This window comes from Ursus maritimus, unplaced genomic scaffold (genome assembly GCF_017311325.1).
Source record: "Ursus maritimus isolate PB19 unplaced genomic scaffold, ASM1731132v1 scaffold_6, whole genome shotgun sequence".
Lineage (NCBI taxonomy): Eukaryota > Metazoa > Chordata > Mammalia > Carnivora > Ursidae > Ursus > Ursus maritimus.
This window is the reverse complement of record NW_024426774.1, coordinates 79,079,438-79,101,960: the sequence shown is the minus strand read 5'-3', so window position 1 is coordinate 79,101,960 and position 22,523 is coordinate 79,079,438. Positions and strand designations below refer to the sequence as shown.

The window sequence follows — 22,523 nt, the reverse complement described above, 5'->3', positions numbered from 1 at the left end:
TTATAGTCAGAATCAATCAATTGCTCTAGCCAGTAGAATAACCCGTTTCTTCCTGGTTTAGTGGCAGAAGGAGAACAAAATGGCCAGGTGGTAGTCTCATCTTCTAACTCAACAGAACCTTTGTTATGCCCCCTGGTGAAAGCATTGCCCTCTTGGGATCGAAAACTTCAAAACGGAGAGCTCAAAGTTGCCAAGATGGCATTAATGTTCTAAGTGAGTTATTAGGTATAACAGTGAGAGGGATTACTACCACTTTCACTGTTTGATTCCTGAACTATGTCTTCTGGATATGGGGGAGATGGCATCATATAATGGTCTTTAATTCAAAGCATATACTTATATGCTTTAAGGCAGAACTCCATTCTTTTAGGGTATTGTCTCCCATTTGGCACTGTAACTGAGCCTTCATTTCTCATTCAATTAGGTCAGCCTCTTCTTGGTGATGGGAAATGTGATAAGATCAGTTATTTCAATAAGGATGATCTTATTGCTTTACTTCCTCTGTAGTGAAAGGAGTACAATGATCAGAAGCAATAAGATGTGAAATACCACAGTCGAAGATAAGATACTCCATGAGTCCATGGATAATGGTGTTGTCAGATGTATTATAAATACAGAAGGCAAATATATATGCAAAATATTTCTTTATGCCATTGAGGATGAATCTCTGCACCTTCCATAATAGCAGAGGTCCGATACAGTCAAACTTCCATCAGGATGCTCCACCAGGGAATGGTGGCATAGCAGGAACTAATTTTTGGTCTCTGCTGTTGACATACTAGGCATCAAGCAGTATCATTAGTAAGAGTGAAGCCATGCTTTGAGCCCATGTATAGCCTTCACCTCTGCAACCACTGCTACTTTGTTCATGGTCCCATTGAAGAAACACTGATGTTGATGGGGACATCCAAAGAGCACATAATTTTGTCCACCTGATTATTAAAAGCCCTCTGCAGTAGACATCCAATGGTGGGCATTTACACAGGACAAAAATATCTTCTACATCCTGTGCCTTTTAGACATCCAGCCATATATCTCTTCTCTAGAATTGTCATTTATCTCCCAAGTCTATTCCACCTAGCCTATTAGAAATTGCCCACAAATAGTGTATTTGCTTTTTGGCCATCTCTCACTCCAGGCAAAGTGACCAACCAAAGTGCCACTTGAAGTTCGAAACAATGTTAAGATTTTCGTTCACCACTCTACTTCAGAGTCACTCCTGTGTAGTACTATAGTGCTACAGCTGACTACTTTGTGGTGGTACCAAAATATCATGCCTATCATTTGTAAACCAGCCTCAAGACTTTTCTTCCTCAGTCAGTTGGTTGTAAGGAACTCCCAAGAGCCCGTGGAGGGATGGAGGAGACAGTGCAACAGGTGTCAGTTTTGAAGGACTCCTGAGCCAAGCCACCTGTTCATGCAATTTATAATTTCTGGAACAGTCCAATATTGGTTTCCATTTCCTGATGAGCACATACAACCTTATGTCTAGGTGAATGTGGTAGGCTTTTGTTTCCCCTGCCTAAGGAGACATATCTAGAAAATCCTGCTAAGGTCAATGTCAAAGAAATTATTGCCTATGTTTTTTTATAGGTATTTTATGATTTCATCTCTCACATTTAGATCTTTAATCCATTTGAGTTTATTTTTGTGTGTAGTGTAAGAAAGCGGTCCTGTTTCATTCTTTTGTATGTAGCTGTCCCAAGCAAAAACATTTTAAGCAGACTTTTCCAAAGGATAATAGTCAGGCCTGTTGTGTTAACTCTTTTTTTTATAGTAGCTTAGGGTAGTTAGGTGATAGATAGGCACTGAGTCTCTGACAATTTCCCCTGGTAGACAACATTTCACATGTGTCACAACTCACAGCTGGAAGAATTAATTATGTCTTGTGTGACTCCACTGGAATAGGACTCTTGGAAGCTTATACCTGTTTTCCTTTAGACATCATCCCATGCAAGACACTTTGCTGATTTTGTTTTGTGTCATTTTCCTGTAATAAATCTTAGCTGTGACTGTATGCTGAGTCTTGTAAGTTCTCCTAGCAAATCACTGAATCTAAGACATGGTCTTGAGAATTACCAGTACAGCTCCGTTTTTACTGGTGGGGCACAGTGGGATTTTGAGCCCCTAATGATTAGTGTCACTCTGGAGCCAGTGTCTAGTAATTCTCCAAAGATCTGTGTATTTCCTTTTCCATAATGCCCACTCTAGTAACGGTTGCAGGCTCCGCAGGGGGAAGTCTGGAGGAAAACTTATGGTATATACTCAAATGAATGCTTCAATATTCCTTCTAAGGTTACCTAGGCTCCCCTTGAGTCAAGAGGCTCTGTTTGTGAATTGATTTATGTCTAGTACTAGGTGAGAGGCTGTGATTCTCCTGTGGCAAGTCAAGTAAAGTCAGGATTTGGGGTACCCAATCTAGAGGTTTTTTCCTGTTATATAGCTCAAGCAACACTCTAGTAGACTATTTTATTCCTAGGGATATTATGGTCAATTATCCATAGTCAAAGATCTCTGAAAGCCAAGGCATGCTGATTACTGATACATGCTACCTTTTACAATAAATGCACCCCCCTCATCTTTGATGTCGCTGCCATCTGGCCTCTAATAATCTGGATACTTATTATCTCCATTTAAACCAGGGAGCTCACCTCAAAAGCAGTATCACCCATAGCTACGCCCAGGCTACAAAAGAAAGCAATCACAAACCTTTACAAGAATGTAAGTGTTTCTCCTACTAACATAGTTCTCAATGCCTTATTAAGGTAGCGCCTTCTGGGTCTTTTAATGGAATATATTTGGGGATTAGGCATGCAGGTCATACATCATAAATCCACTCTAACATTCTTATTTCCCCAAGCTTTGGATTCCCTTCTTACTATGCCAGAAAACCTCTGGCATCCCAAGATAATTAAATGTAGGTCACCTCTGAGTCCATGTTTCAGTCAACCAACCAAGTAAACTATGAGAGCCACCTCCAGCTCTCCAAGCTAACACATTACATCTGGAATCTCTAGTAAGTGCACCCATATCAGTGAATTCTGCCCAATTTAGTGTTATATTTTCCCCTCCTTAATCTGACACACTTAAATTCTCTACCCCATACATTTCCAAGGTATGCTGATTATATATTAGCAGAGTCTTTCAATTCTTTTGGTGTGTAAATAATTTCCTTTGAGGTCATAGTGTCTACCTGCCCCCTGGAACATGCTGAGATTTTACCCTAGCTATTTCTAGTGAACACAGTGAGTGGTTTCGATGGGTCTTGAAAAACATGAGCATTCCTCTTCAAGGCACCTACCCCAGATGGGTTAATCACAAAAACTTTAAGCATAGGACAGCTAGTTTCCTCAGATACAAGAGGACAAACTACTTCTAGTGGCAAAGGAGGCTCAGAGGGACTTGCGGGGGGGGGGGGGGGGGGGGTCAAGATTGTCAGTTTCATCTGGCTCCAATCACACATCTCCATTCTAAATTTCAGTATCTCGTTCTTTTCTAAACAGTGTCCTAACTTTCACATGACAAACTCTGCAAGATCGTATCCAATAGATATAGTCATTTAGCAACCTGCGCAATTGAGATTTTCTTGAAAATCTCACTCTTTATACCAGAGCAAGAAAGGAGTAAGCGCTGAAGTAAGTTCCTGAACAAGAGGGGCTAGTAACCACAGTTAATATTAAGTACTTATCATGAGTCAGTCATTGTGCTAAGTGATTGATACACACCATCTGGTGTCATGCACTGCTTACTTCCTTTCATTGCACTCAGAGTAAAACCTTAAAGCTCTTCCAGGGTCTTTTAGGTCCTGAATGATCCTGCCTCCTGCCTATCTCTCTGATTGCTCAGTTTGTTCAGAAAGTTTCAGCCACATAGATCTCCTCAATCTTTTCAGCCTACATGTCACCTCTTCCAAGCTACCAAAGGACACCAGCTCACTCCCCACCTCCTTAGTCTCCACCTGGAGACTGTGCTTTTCTTCTACCATTTGTCACCATATTATTTTCTTTATCGTGTTCGTCTTCTCTTGGGTACTGCATGTTTATTACTTAACTTGCCATGTTTATTTACTGTGTGCTTATCATTATTACTCCAGGAACCTGTAACCTCCCCTCAGGCTCAGGAAGCATTTGCAGGATTCTCACAGTTCTCTGGGGTTCTGCTTTTCCAACAGGCAGTCTGAGGGCACCTACTCCAGGTCACTCAGAGACAACTAGGGCTTAAGTCTGTGGGACTCCCAGGTGGGGCTGGCCGCCACCTCCGGCGGCCCCACCTTCTATGAGGAAGCTCAGCACAGTTCCCGCCCGCCCTGCAATTCCAGAAGCAGTCTTCCCTCCAAGGAAACATAGAGGATCAACATTACCATCACAAAACCCGCGCGTCACTCACACAGCGCTGGCGCGCGCTGTCTCCTCCCCTCCTGGAGCGCTCGGCGTCCGCGCGCAGCCACCTCCCCGCAGCACCGCCGCGCTCCCCTCTACGCAGGCGCACGCCGCTCGCTTCCGCCCGGGGCGGGGCTAGCGCGCGGGGGCGGGTCCCGGCAGCGGCTGAGGGTAGCCGCGCCCCCCACCCGTCTGCATGGAGTCGGGGGGTCGCCGCGGCCTGGCCTCGGCAGGGGGGCTGGCCTCGGCGACCCCGATGCCACGGCAGGAGTCGGGGACCGGGGCTGAGGCGCGGGCTCGTGGCCCCCGTGCCGTCGGAGCCCGCCGCTTCCTGCTCTGTCTTTACCTGGTGGGATTCTTGGTGAGTGCTGGGGCTGGGGGCGAAGGGCGACTGCGTCCTGGACCTGGAACCCGATTAGGGGTGGCTTTTTTCTTGAAGCCCGGGTGGTCGTTTAAGGCTCAGCCGGGGCTGGGAACTTGCGATCTGCCTGGTGGTGCCTTCTTCCTTTCGAGCCTCATTTTGCCCCCAAACCTCTTTCACTCTGCACCAGGCCACGTTGCTTTATTGCCCCTTGAGGGCCAAGTCCTCAGCTCCTCTGCCCCTCCTGCCATTTAAGGCGCCCCCAGCACAAGGCTCTAGTGTGATTGAGCCGGGCTCAAGGGTGACCCCAGGTGTTAAGTGCTGTGAAAGGTACAGAGCACGCAGGGTGGACAGCAGGGATCCTGGGCAAGTTTGGGAAAGCCCAGCTGTTCAGAGGTCTGTAGGTGTGGTAGGAATACAGACTTTTTTGCCAGGCCTGGTCAGGGAAGTCACTATTGATGACCCCACTTGGGCAGAATTAGGCACATTTTCATCAGGGTTCCTGGTAGACTGGAATGTTTAAAAATGCAAACCACAGTGAATTATACACATCTGCCTTTCAACGAACTGTTTATTGGACAAGGCAGGTTTGGTTTTTTCATGATGTGTGTGTGTCCTGGTTTAATAAGGACAGTTATTATGAATTTCCCACGTAGATTGGAAAGCTTAGAAAGATGAGTGTATGATAGGGGAGGTCATCCATACCTCCATCCATTTATTATTCATAGAATTTCTGAAAACCTTTTATGTGGTTATGTGGTTGGGACTGTAGAGCTCCAGTCCCTGTAATACAGTCCCTTCTGGGAAGAGCTTAAAATCTTAGCAGAAAGCTTGTGTTGGTAGATCATGGGCAATTATCTGCAGGAACCCGAGATCCAACTCTTCACTCCTCTCCTTTCAAGTTCAGACCTGGTTTAGTGGCCCTGGTTGTGAGCTGGTCCAGGTTAGGAGAGAACTGGGACCAGGACCCAGCAGGATTTCCTCTTTGCTGATACTGGGACTACATCTTGAGGACAAAAGGAACTGGTCAGGTCAAGTGTCACTGGGTGAAGACTGCCTTCAGAGGCCTTGAATAGTCCCCAAAGGCACTAGGTCCTGGCAAAGAGGAATTAACTGTTTTCTGCCCAGGTGCGTGTTAAGACCACTACTCCCCAGTATGATGGCCTCACTAGAGTTTGGATATTGAGCCATGCTCAACTGGGAGAGGAGCAGGAAGGCAGTTTCCCTATCCCCTCCGCAATGCAAGATGCTCATGAGTCTGTAAAGGTTTGATGTTGACTTAATAGTTGTTAAGACAAGATAAAAGCATTTTCCAAATCTCTGTAAACACAGCACCATGAGGCACTCAGGAGGGCAGCGTGTCACAGAATCTCTGCCTGTAGTTAACCTTGCCTACCCTGCCCCCAGGCTCAGTGTTTCCAGTTGAGAGCCTGGCATTCCTTAATCTTAGGTCAGTCTTGGGGTACAGATACCTCACCTTCCATTCCAGCCACCCCCAATTCAAAACTATTGATCATGAGTGGTCCTTGACATTTCAGAAGGGAGTTGGCTGCCATTCACCCTCTGGGAGGAGCTGGGGACTAAGTTACTGCTGCCCTCCCTGAGACAGTACTAGTGTCCGGTTCTGCCAGATGAAAATAATTTGGGCCCTCACCTGGAAAGCCCGGATTGGGAGTTCGGAGAAACCAACATGACCTAAAATTCAAAATAGTTTGAATGTTTTAAATGAATTCGCAGATCATTCATTATAGTCGGCCTTCCAGTACAGATTTGAATATTTAGAGCTTCTCCTCTGTTGTCTACATGCTATGCACACAGCGAGTCTAATTTAGCAAGCCTGATGTAAAACTTTAATAATTTGTTCAAGAGAATCATTAGGTCTCTAATACATTCAGGGGAAAATGTAATATTTCCCAAAAGTTAAAAGAGAGTAGGGATTTTTTTAAATGGAAAATGTAAGCAATTAAATTTTGTGCAGCTTCGGATATCCTTGAAGGATCTAATGGCTCTTTGTTAGGTAACATCTAAGGACTATTGTACATAGCTTAGTTATTACTTTTAACATATTTAGAGATGTAAAGACCGCTAAGAGTTTTAGGAAAATGGTTTCAGATTAATAAGAGAAGAAGGGAACAGGGTTAAAGAAGTCATTTGCCAAAGTATTCTGTTTTTAGTTCTCATCTGGGCTTCCAGGTTTTAATGTTTAAGAAGGGAGATGAAGATGGCCCTCTAGACCCCTTTTGGTTAGCACTGTAAGATGGTGCTAAGAGCTATGATTTCAGTCCCTTCTTTCCTCTGCATACACGGTGAGATCCGTATTTTATTTCGTCAGCTGTAGTCAGGTCTCTTACTCATTCTTACTGAGGCAATTTGCTAATCAAGAAATATTTCCTACCCTGAAAAAGATCCTGAAACTTTTTAGTGTATCCACCAGTTTTTGTTGAGAGATGTAGATGTTCAATGAAAGGTTTAAGTGGTCCCCTCTTGCCTGATTGCCTTATAAACGGTTTCAAGTACATGACCAGTTGCCACTTTCAAAGTGCATTCAAAGCCAGTGGTTTCAAAGAAACTGCAGATTCACAGGAAGAGAGGAGTTCCCTTTTCTAGTAAAGGCGAAGACAATTTTAGAGCACAACTTCCTGAAAGACGATTTTAGAGCAGCATCCTTGGATATAGATAACATTTTTCAGGCTCGCAAAGCGTTAAAATAACACTGATCATCAGTTATTACTTATGAGTCTGTTTTCTTATTACCTGCCATAAATCTCAGCCTACTTAATTATTTCTCTCCCATCCTTTATTTGAATGTTAAATGACAAGCGGTACTGGGAATTTTTTGGAAAAAAAATCTTCTTGGACAATTGAGTTTTCTTTTCTGAAAGATTCAGAAAATTCACTAGGTAACTGATGTATTTGGGGTCTTTTAAATGATATCATACATCAGTAGGCTGATGAAACAAAGCTAACAGCAAAGCCCAAAAGACATTGGCTTAGAATCAAAAGAAATTTTAAGTAATCTTAAAATCAAAATCAAAACTGTAGTTCGGGTAGTATAAATTTATGAGCTATTTAAGACCACCAGATAGTAAATATAGGGCCATCTAAAGATGTGACCATAGAAAAGGGCCACTGAAAAGTGCATTTAGAGGTTCATGTTTCTAAAATTAGGTGAATGCACAGCCACCAGGAGAAGCCACAAACAAAAGATTAATTGTGGGCCCAAAGAAAAAATATTTTTTGTGCATTTCTTTCTGTTTAACCAGGATTACAAGAAAAGGAATTCCAGTTGAATATAAAGAAAACCGCGTGTGTGCAATGTGGTTTCCTTCTTCTAAACCAGTTGTTGCAAGTACGCAAGTGAAGTAGGAATGAGAACAAAACCTAAAGGAAAAATTAAGTCTTTCTGTTAACTCAGAATACCTAGCAAAAAGGATCAGTACTGATCCCCGGGACTGAAGAAAAGAGCAAATATGTGTGAACTGCTGTTGTGTGTTAGACCTTTCTCAACCATTACATCTCTTAATGTACATCATATTTCTACCAGACAGGTGTTATTATCCCCATTTTTTACAGATGACAGCACTGATGCTTGGTGACATTAAACAACTCTCCAAGCACACGTGCTTAGTAAGTAATGGAGCTGGAACTTAGAACTGTCTGACCCCAAATCCCAAGCACTTTCATTGACTTAGCTGCAGAACACTGGCTTTCCCCTCTACGCCATCTTTCTCTCTCCTTCCTGCTTTGCTGAGACTTTCTTTTCAGATGCTACTTGTAAGGCTATAAGCCGCAGATCAGTCGCCTTCCCTAATTCCAGGAGGAAATTCATATTGTGAAGCAAGTGCTGCTTTGCCGAGAAATATGCATTATCCTGCCTCCCTTCATTACACACATTTTGTTTTGTTTTGTTTTTTATTTGAATAACTTCTGTAGCACATCCACCCTGAGTATTAAGGATCAATCACAAAGAAGTGAAGGTTGACATGATTCTAGGTCATGGTGATCAGGCATTTACAGGTAGCAACTGTTACAACACATTGTATTTCGATTCTTTGTTAAGTTTGATCTGATGGGTATAGCATACTGCAGAATACAATTATGCTTTCCTGTTTGCTCAAAATTTAGGTATTGGTTTTATTTTTTTAATCAGTTTGTTATTAGGATTACCACTAAGAGCACCTAAGTGTCAGTTTCTAATCTGAGTTAATCAGTGATCTGTCGTTCAGGATTTGTTTGGCGTCAGCATGGTCGTCCCTTTATTGAGTCTTCACGTCAAGTCTCTTGGAGCAAGTCCCACAGTTGCTGGAATAGTAGGTGAGTGGTTAATATCGTACATTTTCAGAGCGCTGAATTTTCAATCCTCTGGACTAAGAAGCTAAAAACAAATCAGTCTTATAGCTGAATTTTATCCAAAGGTAAATTGAAAGTGGGATAAAAGGAATTTTGAGAATACTTAAAAATGTTACCCCGGAGCGAATGTGATTCATCTTTTCCTGGACTACCTGTGTTCACAGAGGTGTTGAGGTTCAGCATCCTTCCCTCCCCCACCACCAGTGACATCGAGGTTACTTACTGAGCCTCTCCAGGGAGCTGGCTGCGTGTGTTAAAGGGTAGGTACAGACTCCTGCCTGCAGGAACCAAGTCACGCAGCAAGGGATTTAGGGTGAGCCTTGACAAATTGCTCACAAGCTTCCTGCACCACCACCAGCACATCTTAGGGGGTTGTGGGGTTTCTCTCCTGTGCAGCATAGAACCCCCATCTGAAAGCACTGATACCAAAGAGACAGGACATAGCAGGGCCGAGGATTGTGCTAATTCACAAGAAATTGGTAAGACTAACAGTCCTTGACTGTTCACAAGCTGGATAAGCAAATGTTTGGGAACAGTGGTGGATACAACATTTGGAATGTCCTCCATGCCATGATTTGTATTTCCCTTGGAAAGTAGAATTATACTGGCCCACACAGCAACATGAAGGTTTTTGTGAAGAGCAGAAGGGACATGTTATTTGATATAATGGAGATAAAAGCACTCTGTAAAGCTGTGTCAGTTCTTTATAAAACTAAAGCATTTTATAAAACCGGAATGTTAGAGGCATAGACTTAGTAGAATTTTCTAGGATTTGGATTTCTACTCTCCTGAGTACTCTCTGTTCGGTCTTCTCAGTCGGGGGTACACAGCCTCACAGAGTGGGAGAAGCCTCTCTCAGTGAGTGTGGGCGACCCTTGCCTTTAGTCTGCCTTCTGCTTCCTTCAATTTTATTTTGAAGTTTTTTTTTTAAGATTTTATTTATTTATTTGAGAGAGAGGAAAGAGAGAGCACAAGCAGGGCCAGTGGCAGGCAGAGGGAGAAGCAGACGCCCTGCTGAGCAAGAAGCCCGATTTGGGGCTCGATCCCAGGACCCTGCGATCATGACCTGAGCGGAAAGCGACCTGAGACGTTTAACCGGACGGAGCCACCCGTGTGCCCCTGAAGGTCTTTTAATAAAAATTGTATTGCTTTACCCTTCCAACTGGAAATAAAGGGGGAAACTCCTTTTTAAAAATGGTCTTTTTTCCCCCTAATATTTTTCTGTTAATTTCTATGTAATTGTTACTATGTTGATCCATTTTTGGGATGGGTCTAGCTGATTTTCTTGACGTTACTGATGTTTTTTGTAGGCTCCTCCTATGGCATTTTGCAGCTCTTTTCCAGCACACTGGTGGTAAGTTGTCTCCCATCTGGCAACACATCTTGGTCACATTTGGGGGCATCTCCATGGTGGTGCTGGTGGTGGTGGTGGTTAAAAATGGTGAGTCAGAGGACTTTCTGTGTTCCTTGCTTTCCTCAGGGCTGCTGGAGTGATGTGGTTGGAAGACGGTCTTCCTTGCTGGTGTGCATTCTGTTCAGCGCCCTGGGTTATCTGATTCTTGGAGCATCCACCAATGTGTTCCTATTTGCCCTTGCTAGAGTCCCTGTGGGTAAGTTCCTGCCCTTTGGTGTGTTTTCATTCAAAATAAATCAATTATATGTAAGTGTATAAAGAGAGACCATCCTACTTGTCAGTGCCTTTTTTTTTTTTAAGATTTATTTATTTGAGAGAGAGAGCACGCCTGTGTGAGTAGGGGGAGGAACAGAGGGAGAGGGGAATAATTCCCAGCAGACCACGCTGAGCGCAGAGCCCCACATGGGGCTTGATCCCAGGACCCTGAGGTCATGACCTGAGCGGAAACCAAGAGTCAGACGTTTAACCGACGGAGCCACCCAGGTACCCCTGTCGGTGCCTTCTTGATTAGAGCTTATGTCACAAGAAAATAATGACGAGAGCAATTATAACTGGAACACCGGCCGCTGCTGTTGATCGAGCACTTCGTATCAGTCAGGCTCTGCTCACTTATGCAGAGCTACAAGCTTGTACATGGCAGGGCCTGGAGCCCTCGCTGTCAGTGTGAATCATTATGCTGCTGCCCAGATCTGTCTCCTTCCCATCGATCTCTCTGCATTCAGTCAGGAAGAATTTGTTAAATGTCTTTGGCCAGCACTGTGGTTTCTATTCTTTCCCTTGGCCAGCTCATAGTTTTAAAATTGGGCTTCCTGACTTCTCATTGGGATTTCCCACTGTCGCTTTCCTGCAGCCTCCTATATGTCTGGCTGTTGGTCGGGGAGATAGTAGAGTGATGACGAGTTTCTGTTTCCAAACGGATGTTGAATGTTTCTGACATTTTCGAAATAGCTTTTATTTTGTCCACTCACTGAAACATTTCATCCATTCTCTGAGCCACCGCTTGTGCATGCTGTCCTGGTGTGGCAGGTAGGCAGTTCCTGGGGAAGCTCTTTATTTTCTCTTGGCCTTTCTTAGTTGTTAGAGCCCCGGGAGTCTCAGTGTTCTTTCTCCCCTGACTCAGTAGAGCTCTGACAGACTCAGCTGCCGTAGTGGACAAGTGTGCAGCACTAGACCTCTGCCCATATCCAGTTAAGCTGCTCCTATTTACCTAATGCCCCAAAGGAACAGAGCATAAAGTAAGTCCTTTTAACATATTGATGACCAGCTTATTTGGGATTTTCACACCCACTTCTGTGACATACATACTTACTCTCCAAGTCTTTGGAGTTCGCCCTCCAAAATTCATGCTGTGCCTTTCCGCTGACTCTTTAAATATGAGCAGTCATCCTAACGTGCCCCACTTCCACACAAAATCCAACCGACGGCTGCTCCGTGTGCATCCAGAGTCAAAGTTATTGTATGTGATTGGTTTGGGTTGCAATGTGTAAATATAATACACTCCACCATCAGCAGTAAGGCTGTTCGTAATTCTAAAGAAGTATATGAGATTAATCGACCCTGTATGTAATAGGTAGAAATATGTAGAGAAGATTAAAATGTTTTTATTTAATATGAAATGAGCCCGTTTGGAGTGGTGGTAGTTCTATTAATACACAGGATACTCTTGGCCAACAGGAGAACTATACGTAAAATTCTTTCCTGCTATGGGAGTCTCTACAGTGTGTGGTTGGCCCGGGAATATGAGGGAGCCCTGGGGAGCCTTGCCAGGGTGTGCTGTAAATGTCACGTGTGGGTTCAGGTCCTTGTATCCTGAAGATGAGCCTGAGGGAGACTGAAGACCCAGAAGTAGACACGTTTTCTTCTCTCTCTGTCCCTTGGCCCAATCTCTACAAGGTAACAGGAAGCTAGTCAGGGTTACCCTCACCACAGTCCTCCTTCCCCGGGTATGTAAGGTGAACCCAACATTGGTATCATTTCAGAAATAATCACAGGATTCCTATCAGGCCTCTTAGGAATCATCTTCAGCCTGGTCCTTTCTCACATTTAAGGAAATAGATCTAGAAAGAGTCTCTCTACCTGATTCCAAAAGAGATTTATAAGTTTTCTTCCCACAGAGGCTGGTTATCAGGCAAATGCCCACGCTCATATTTAGACACGGCTGGGTAGAACCCAGGATGAGCGTGCCGGCGGAGTGATGTACAGTGATGCTTCTTTCAAGGAAATCACTGGAAACCGTTGTGTCGCATCACAGTTAGGAGCACTTCAGGCCGACCCACCAGCAATGCGGCTTGAGTTCCTGCCATGTATTGATCAACGTGCTGGGTAGCCGACGTTACCAGAACCCCTCAGTCTGTTTACTCAGCATATGGGTGTATGGGTGCAGACAAGTCAAATACATCAGCAGAAGTATGTGGAATAGAAAGTTGCCACATACACTTCAATCTCTTCTTCAGTCATGTCCCACCTTTCTGTTTGTTTAGTCAACCAATTCACAAACCTCTTGCTAGTAGAAAATCCGTTGGTAGTGTTTAGATGACCATGTCATCATATTTTTATATTTTTACTCACTCCCTATCCTTCTTCCCTGTTCTGTTCCTCTCTAGCAGTTATCACCTTTATACACACGTGTGCACACACACCCACGTGCACACACACACACACAGGCTCTGTGAAGATACATACATTTGTGTCTCTTTGCTCTCTGATCCTTGCATTATCCTCAGGGTCAGGGTCAAGGTTAATGCTGGACATAGAGTAGGCATGCAGTGAATGTTTACTCACTGAGTGAATGAATAAAGAATGATAAATCTCTGTAGAGAAGCCACCATGAATTGCATTTGGCTAACAGAGAAAACTGGAGATGCTGGGATGTCAGGGTCGAAGGTGGGAAAACAGAGGGTGCAGGGCTTGGCTACCGAGAATAAGGTGGCTAATTAGGACTGTGGGGCTGGATCAGGAGTCCAGTCACAGCGGGATGAAACTGCAGACCTTAGAGGTTTTGGAGAATGGAGGCCAGAACTCCATCAGTGATAGAGACGAAATGCAAGATCACATGTAAGATCCTTTTGGTCTGAAAAATGTTACAAAGCATGTTTCTTATCCCCTTGCAGGTATTTTTAAACATACCCTCTCCATTTCAAGGGCTCTGCTTTCTGATCTGGTTGCAGAGAAAGAACGGCCACTAGTAATCGGACAGTTCAATGCAGCGTCTAGTGTGGGCTTCATCTTGGGCCCCATGGTTGGTGGATATCTTACCGAGCTAGATGGTGGATTTTATCTGACAGCCTTCATCTGTTTTTCTGTCTTCATTCTCAATGCCGGTAAGTTGACATTTCATCATAAGAAGACTGTTTGGGATATGCATTCCTACTGACCAATCGACCTGCTTTACTTTTATCTCCTTACGCGTTGTTGTTCTTAAAACAGGCAGATCTTTTGTTGTTGTCCCACTGTAGTTCACATACGGTGCTGTATTAGTGTCAGGTGAGTCAGCAATTCTGTACCTGTCTCAGGGCGCATCCTGACAAGTGTGCTCTTAACCCCCTTCACCTTAGAATAGGCAGACTTGTTTTTCAAAGTTGGACCACCTCATTCCCTGCTGCAGACCGCCTGCCCGTGTCTTCCCATCGTGTTAAGGCACGTATGTGTCTCACACAACATGGTGGTGGGCAGGCCCTGCCCCCCTCTCTCTCTTTCTCCTTCCATGCGCTCCAGCCACACTGGCTTCCTGGTCAGCCTCACACACGCCAGGCTCATTCCCACAGGAGGGCACTGCAGTTCGCTCTTTCCTCCACCTACAGCATTCTTCCCACATATCTTTACTGGGTTTTCTTTTTTTTCTTTTTTTTTTTTTTAAAGATTTTTTATTTATTTATTTGACAGAGATAGAGACAGCCAGCGAGAGAGGGAACACAAGCAGGGGGAGTGGGAGAGGAAGAAGCAGGCTCCTAGCGGAGGAGCCTGATGTGGGGCTCAATCCCATAACGCCGGGATCACGCCCTGAGCCGAAGGCAGACGCTTAACCACTGTGCCACCCAGGCGCCCCTTTACTGGGTTTTCTTATCATTCAGGTGTCAAATATTTGCTTCCTTGGAGAGGCCTTCCCTGATGATTCTGTTTCAGATAACTCAGGTTTCTTCATAGCACTTCTGAAATTGTATTATCGATTCGTTTTCTTGCTTATATTCTCCCTGTCCCTCTCCTCCCTGCCTCCCCACACATACCATTAGAAACTCAGCACCACAAGGGTAGAGATTTGCTCACTGCTGTCACTGCTGCCCAGAACTGGCCAGGCATAAAGCCAATGTTCAATAGTATTTGATGAATGAAGGAACACTTACCAGACTATGAGCTCCTTGGATGCAGGGCCAGTCGCCTAAAGCAAAGAGGATAAACCTCTTTGCCCAGAGACTGGTACCTTCCTGAGCCTTAGATAAACAACTTCATAAACAAGCGGATCGGTTCATGTTACTCAGTTTGCCTTAATTAATGGTAGTTTACTGCATCTTTATTTAGCCTTTGTATTCAAGGCTCCAGGTGGAGGGATGGATTCCACGTTGAGCCAGGATATAACACTCAGGAAGCAGAGTTCAGGAGTTCAATGTCAATCCTCATAGGAATACGTTATGATTTCCTGGCAGAAGTTTAACCTGTAACCTCCTCCAGGAGGTGAGGTCTGAGGGATTAGTGTAAATCTAGATAAAATACTTGAAGCGCATGACCGGCTGGTGTGGCCAGGTACCTGCGCTCATGAAGGAATGTGCTGAATGTGATAGCCATGGAAGTCCGAAGTCAGTGTGTAAACGAAGACCGTGACTATGGAGCTCTGTTTTGGATTCTGCAGAGATGATGCTGTTGGATGTCAGGCCCTAACCTAAGCCTGTGAATGGATCTGAGTCAGTCGGGGATAGTTCAGCCACAAGTGTTCTCATCCGCAAAGGCTAAAAATAGTAATAGGGATTTCTTGTGCATTCTTAAGAAATGTGGAGGTCAGCAGGCCGAGCTGATGCAGGGAGTAGCAGAGGAGAGCGATGGGGGCAGGCCGGCAGACACTGTCTCACACCGGCCTTTGCCTTCCAGCGCACTGAACACGGTGTATTGTGTTTTTTTCCCTAGTGACTTCAGCCGTCTTCCTCAACCCCTTTTACCCCTTCAGCTTCTCCTATCCTCACTCTGATCGGCCACTCTGTCTGAGAAAGGCCTTTTATGTCTTTTTTTTCCGTGATTTCGGTTTTCATGGTTAAGAACTCAGACTCTGGAGTTTGACAGACTTGTATTCAGATTCCTGCTGTGCCACTTTTTAGTGTGGGCCTTGGGCGAGTTGCCTCAGTTTACTCATCCATAAAACAGGGTAACAACACTCCCGGTCTTACTAGGACAAGCGCTGGAGGTCTTGCACACGAGCAGTTCACCCCACTGTATCAAGTATGCCAAGCGCTCAGTAAACATCAGTTGCTGTCATCATGATCATTTTTATTATTTTAATTATACTCTTCCTCTCAGTCCACCAGTGATAGTCCTTTCACATTTTTATCAAGATTCTATAAAATGTCCAAGAGCCTTTTAAAGATAAGAAGCGATAGAAAGTCCAGGCCTGCATTCTTGTGTGGTTTTCTGTCATAAATTAGTCCCTGGTGAATAGTCCACCTGGACTGTGGAGAAACCACATACACAGATGGGGTTGCTGAAAACAGCATGAAACAGTCTGAACGGCCACTGGTCCGAGTTGAATTTTAAGTGCGGAAGGACTGAAAACTCTACAGGTTGAGTTTGGAAAAGATGTCCTAGAATGGCAAGCTGGAATTCAGTTTCCAGAAATGTGGGGGCGTGGATCGGCAATAGGTCATTCTACTTGGATGGCGTGGGATACATAAAACGACCAAGGCGGAATGTGCCAGTCACAAGGGTGGACGTGAGATTCTCTGAAGAGGAATCGAGCTGCTCCATAAGGTCATGCATCGTGGTCCGTGAGAACGGCACCCCCAGAGATTTTGAGGGGTGACTTGCAGAAGCACACGGTGGCCCTGACTGGGGGCAGATCCCAGCAGGTGCTTCCTAACAGGTCACCGGTATCAAGCTGCCCCCCCCCCACCAAGGCTGGCCGTCTCTGTTTATGGCATCCTGAGCTTCCGCTAACAGCACTCACCCTGTAACCCAGTTTCTAGGTTTTACTTTTCTAAACCCCCTTTTAGGCTTAAATTCCTTAAGGGCAGGGATTTTATAGGGCTTGTCTTGTTGGTTAATATATTCCTGCTGTTTAGCACGGGACTTAGCATTTAGGAAGCAGAACTCTTCAGTGTTTGGATGAAGTATGGGTGGTGAACGGATGGGTAGGCAGATGGTGGACACGCACGGAATTAGAAAGGTAATGAATTTAAACATACAGCATGAGAATTTCGATATCACATGATATAGGAAACCCTCATGGGCTCTTGAGCTGGGAAAAAAGCGAACGTTTTGTGGGTATAGATTTTTTTTTTAGGTGAACAGTGGAATTCTATCAAAATGGAGTAGAAGTAGCTGTGGGAATAGTTGAAAACTGATTCAAAAACACAGATTCGTAAATGTACTAATACAAAACTACAGAACGGTACTCTCATAACATACTTGCCCCCCGCGCCGGGGGCACCGTGTGAGCCGGGGCGTGCAGCCTGCTTTGACACACGCTGTGCCATCTTACCAGGTCTGGTTTGGCTGTTTCCCTGGTGCGAAGCTCAGCTCTGCAGTGCAGAGAAAGGCCTGCCCGCGAGTAAGCACCCTGCACCCTGGGGGAGGACAGACGGTCACGGGCAGGAGGCAAGCACCCCCCGCCGGAGCCCGGCCGGCGCCAGGCCTGCCAGGCCGCCCTGGCTGGAGGTCGCGTCCACGCTGCGCGACATGAAGAGCCTGATATTTTCCGAAATGTGGGACATCTTCGCGGTGCGCTTGCTGATGGCCGTGGCGGTCATGCTCTACTACAGTAACTTCGTGCTGGCCCTGGAGGAGCGCTTCGGGGTGCGGCCGCGGGCGGCGGGCTACCTCATCAGCTACAGCAGCGCGCTGGGCGCCCTGGCCGGCCTGGCGCTGGGGCCGCTGCTGCGGCTGTACGGGCACGACGGCCGCGCCGTCCTGCTGCACTCGAGCGCGCTCACCTGCCTGCTGCTGCTGCTGCACGCCACCGCCCGCTCCGTGGCCGTGGCCGTGCTCTGCTCCTCGCTGCTGGCCGTGTCCACCGCCGTGGGCAGGACCTGCATCACTGACCTGCAGCTGGCCGCGGGCGGGGCGCAGGCCAGCGGCACGGTCATCGGCTTGGGGCAGTCCGTGACGGCCGTGGGCCGGATCATCGCCCCGCTCCTCTCGGGGCTGGCGCAGGAGGTGAGCCCGTGCGGCCCCCCCAGCCTGGGGGCCGCCCTGGCGCTCGTGGCCATCTTCATAATGTCACTGAACAGAGCCCGCTATGGTGGTGGTGGTGGGAGTGACAAATTAAAAAAACGTGAGTAGAGTAGAACTGGATGGAAGAAACCAATGCTGGGGCAGGGACAGAGACCGGGAAGGGTGGTTTCCCAGGGGACGGGCTTCGTTGGGAGCCGCCCAGGTCCAGCCTGCCGGGTGATCAGAAGTCAGAGCCTTGTCAAAGGGAAGGGATTAAGGTTATGTAAACGTCTCCTCCTCGAACCCCGCTGGTGGGATTAAAACTTTCCACGGGGAAACCCTACCAGCTTCAGGACAGGAAGATGGTGGTGGGATTACAGAAGGTGATGCGTTCCCCTGCTAAATAAAAAATAGGGTAACCCGTTAATAAAGTGATCCGCTGGGACCCAGGTTCCATGTCAGATTGCATAAACTAAGAGGGGGGGTTTCTGCTATCAGAATCCTAAAGATTAAATAAGCTGCTTTGTTGAAAGTAGCCTGTCACTTTCTCAAGTTGTAACAAGGTTCCACCTGGGGAAGCTGGGGGAAAATCTCGTAGCTGGCCTCACCCCCGGACACTGATTCTGCGGGACTAGGGGAGGCCCAGAAACCTGTATTTAATAAGCAACACTAGCACTTTCTCTTGGAGGCAGAAAAAGGATCATTCGGAGACGTGATTCAAGTTTTGATTCAAGTCAAAGCCAGAGACTTGGTTGTGTTTATTAATAGCTAACTCAGTTTGAACTATTAAGATTATGTGGTCCGAGTGTGTGAACCTTCTCCCCGGGTCTTGGCAGTCACGCTCCATAATAGGAGAAACAGGTTCATGGAGCCTGTCCCGTGTCGACTGCCTCGGAGGCTCCATGCTCTGCAGAGAGCTGAGGTTGTCAATCTGGCTAGTTCTCCCTGGATCCCAGGCCTGAACTGCTTCCAGAAGCCAGAGCTCCGTGGGGCTGCATCGGTTGGATGATGGTAGAGCCCAGTGGAGAAGACAAAGCACAGGAATGCCTTTAAGATGAACATCTCATGCCCTGTAAGAGGCAGGTGTCCTGCCTTATCAGACAGACCTAACTCTACATTGTTTTATTTTAATACCGTACTTGAGAACAAAAGAGCTACACTGATCTACAGGGAAACGCCTTTTCCTAGGCCTAGGCTAAATGGTCATTCCAAAAGTGGTGCCCCAGGGTCCAGCTGCAAGGCTCGGAGTGAGGGTTAGCACAAACTCACAGCGAAGCATTTGCGTGGTTCTTGCTACTTGGATGATGTCACCTATGAATAATAATTATATTGGGGCTCCCTCTCTTTTCCACATGCAAACTACCAAAGTTCACATTCCTTTCATTCTTTTTGATGGGTCCACTGGGAAATTATTCATGTTTTCAACCTAACACATGTATAATTGTTAATGTATGTAAAACAGAAAAAAAAATGTTTCTCTAGTTTTAGAAGTTGTGTATGGGGTAAACTCAAATATTTATGATAAAGAATTAGTTGGATGTTTGAAGAATCCCCTTCTATCTAGCTACAAGGAAAATATTAACTTTTTTATTAAGTGTTGTAATTGTGAACTTTTATACAAGCGCTAAGTGCTTTTGAGGAAAGCAAAATATAATATGAAATGGTGTGGCCCTTCAGGAGCCCACCAAATCGTCATAGAGCTTAGACTCAAAGGCCAAGAAGTAATCAAGGGTTTATGCAATGAAGTAGAATTTCTCCGAAGATTATCTTTTCTTTGCGCTCAGAAATAGACAAGTTTCTTAGACATTCTTTAATATAGTCATTACATTTTTGAAGTCCTAGCACTTTATTTTTGAAGTTAAATAAAGCCTATAAATTTATTAAGGCTTTACAGTTAACCAGCTACATGCAAATACTGAAAACCAGGGTTGATCTTCGCATAGAAAGGAGAGAAACATTTTTGTTATTCTCCACGCTCGTGGGGTTTTTTTAGATAAATATTATGCAGGTGTACCTCGTTCTATTGCACTTCCCTTTATTGTGCACACAGATACTGCATTTTTACCAACCGAAGGTACATGGCACCCCTGTGTCGACAAGTTTATAGCTACCATTTTTCCAGCAGTATTTGCTCACTTTGTGTCTATGTCACATTTTGGCAATTCTCACAATATTTCAAACTTTTTCGTCATATTTGGTATGGTGATGTGCGATCAGTGATCTTTGATGAACCATGCCCATATAAGGCGGTGAATGTAATCGATAAGTGTATGTGTTCCAATGGCTCCACCAACTGGCTGGTCACCTATCTCTTGCCGTCTCCTCGGGCCTCCCTATTTCTTGAGATGCAGCAGTATTGAAGTCAGGCCAGTCAGTTAACAACCCTACAGTGGCCTCTAAGTGTTCAAGTGAAAGGAAGTGTCAGCTGATGTGCCAAACTTCTTTGCTGTCTTATTTTTAAAAATTGCCAAAGCCACCCCAGCCTTCAGCAACCACCACCCTGCGCAAGATTGAAAAAAGACCCTCCACCAGCAAAAAGTTGCCACTTGCTGAAAGCTCAGATGATGGTTGGCATTTTTTAGCAATAAAATCTTTTTAATTAAGGTATGTACTTTGTTTTTTAGACATAATGCTACTGTAAATTTAATAGACTTCAGTGTAGTATAAACGTAATTTTTCTGTACACTGGGAAACCAAAAGATTCGTTTGACTCATTGCAATATTTACTTTATTGTGGTGGTCGGGAACCAAGCCCAATATCTCTGATGTACACCTGTAGTTCCTCTTAAGAAGTCTGATGTGTGGATATGCAGAAGTGTGTTCCAGAACCAGCAGCGTCCACATTCTCCTGGAGCTTGTTAAACATGCAGACACTCACACCCCAGCACGGACCTGCTGGGAACCATTCTTACAAGATCCCCAGCTGCTCTGTGTGCACAGTAAACTTTGAAAACCACTGGTCTATAGACAGTATTTGTATATTTTATGGAATATGATCTCAGGGAAATTAAATCTGCTCACCTAAAGTTTGTGTTGTTTTGTTTCTGAGTTCTTGAGAAACTTCTGTAATAATTTCCAAAGTATTTAGGTTGAGCCACACAAAATTGCTATTTTCCTAAGTCAAAATTGCCTGCAGTTTCACATGGTTCAACTTAATAGTATACGGAATCCTATTTTAAGGGCATTGAACTTGCCTGAGAAGTTTATAAAGGATATGGCACCCTTTCGGCATTATGCCAGCCCCAACTGCTAAGTTCTGTGAATCTTCCTCGGTGTTTTGGGTTCTAGAAGACTTTGGCCTTCTCCATGGAGGAAAGGTATACCTCTTCCCTCATGTCCAGAGAGATGAGCAGACATCAGAAAGGGAGTGAGGCATGCCTAGCCAAGGCAGCAACATGGGCAAGCCTCTAAAGCCCAGGCCTGTGGGTCAAGTTATGCCTGCAGCAGACAGAAGGGGCAAGAATCAGTAGTTCTGGCTGCATAGTGAGGCCAGAGCCTGCCCTAGACCTCTAGAACCAGACTCCAGAGTGCCCCAGAGTTGAGAGTCCCTGGGTTAGATCATGAAGGGGCTCATGTACCATGCTCAGAGGTGAGCTTTTATTCTCAAAGAATAATGCTCTGTGGACTTCATGTCAAAGATCCCTCGAGGGCAGTAATCCAAGAGGAACAGGAGAGAGAAGGCAGGTGCACTGAGGGAATCAGGGTAAAAATCTGAAAGGCCTGGGGACTGTCAGCTTGTGACCTCCGGGTCACAAGATTCTGGACAGGTGTCTGGTCCGGGCAGAGCTCAGGCAAGGTTAGCTGGTAGTGAGTGTTGAGACTTTCTGCCCCATCCTATGGCAACTGGCAGAGAACATGTGTGGGCATTTATGAGAGTTTGTTCTCTGCATGTTCTGAACATTAAGAAGACGTCTTTTCCCTAGGACACTTCTTTAAGAAATTTAGACATCTGGGGGGGGGGAGGGGAGTCAATGCACTTAGGGGAAATTTCAGGCTTTGGGGCACCTGCTGTATAAAAGGATAGCCTTTTATTTGGAATGTATAGTAAAAGCCAGCATGGTGATTCCTCGAGCCCTATTTCCCCTGGAAACCTTAGCCATTCAGAAGTCTCTGAAATAAGATTCCCACAGATCTAGCCAGGATGATGTATAATGCTGCTCTTCTCAGAACACGGTGATGGACTGAAAAAATTGTTTTTCTGCCCTAAAATTTTATTTTTCCTGAAGAACTTGCCAGTTACGTGGTAATAATTTTCTTTAATAATACGATCCCTTTAAAATTATAACAAAGTGTTATCATTTATTCTGATTGTAACTTGTAGGAGCTGTTGCTGTATCCTGATTGTGTATGTTAAGTCAGGGTCCAGAAGCGCTTGAAAATGTTAACCTCCAGTTATGCTAAAACGCATCCTAATAATGCAAACAACAAGCTTTTGGCTTTTCAAACCATATGCTAAGACCAAATGTATACATGATCTGAAATTTATTGCACATCTTTGGCAAGCAAATCGTTTTAAGGTGACATCTCATCAGTAGGATTTATTTTTACTTAGGTACACAAATACTAACTTATTTTAACACAATATTTTACTTTCGATTTCTCATTTTTCCCAAACAGATCATCTAAACTCACCATTTTACAGACAGCTGTGTACGAAGACAATACGGAC

General features: G+C 45.1%; 1 protein-coding gene across 2 annotated transcripts; it reads left to right on the top strand.

Moving 5' to 3' along the window:
• Positions 1 to 4,511: 4,511 nt before the first annotated feature.
• On the top strand, positions 4,512 to 20,876 carry MFSD9 (major facilitator superfamily domain containing 9). 2 transcript variants are annotated; one of them, XM_040623655.1, is made up of 6 exons: positions 4,512 to 4,740; positions 8,967 to 9,054; positions 10,401 to 10,444; positions 10,571 to 10,700; positions 13,672 to 13,824; positions 17,187 to 20,876. In XM_040623655.1, exons 1-6 carry the CDS (start codon positions 4,576 to 4,578, stop codon positions 17,981 to 17,983), a joined length of 1,377 nt encoding a protein of 458 aa, XP_040479589.1. In that variant the 5' UTR covers positions 4,512 to 4,575; the 3' UTR covers positions 17,984 to 20,876. The 2 variants fall into 2 exon arrangements, with proteins under 2 accessions (XP_040479589.1, XP_040479588.1); XM_040623654.1 differs by having other exon boundaries at positions 4,517 to 4,740; positions 13,615 to 13,824.
• The last annotated feature ends 1,647 nt before the right edge of the window (positions 20,877 to 22,523 follow it).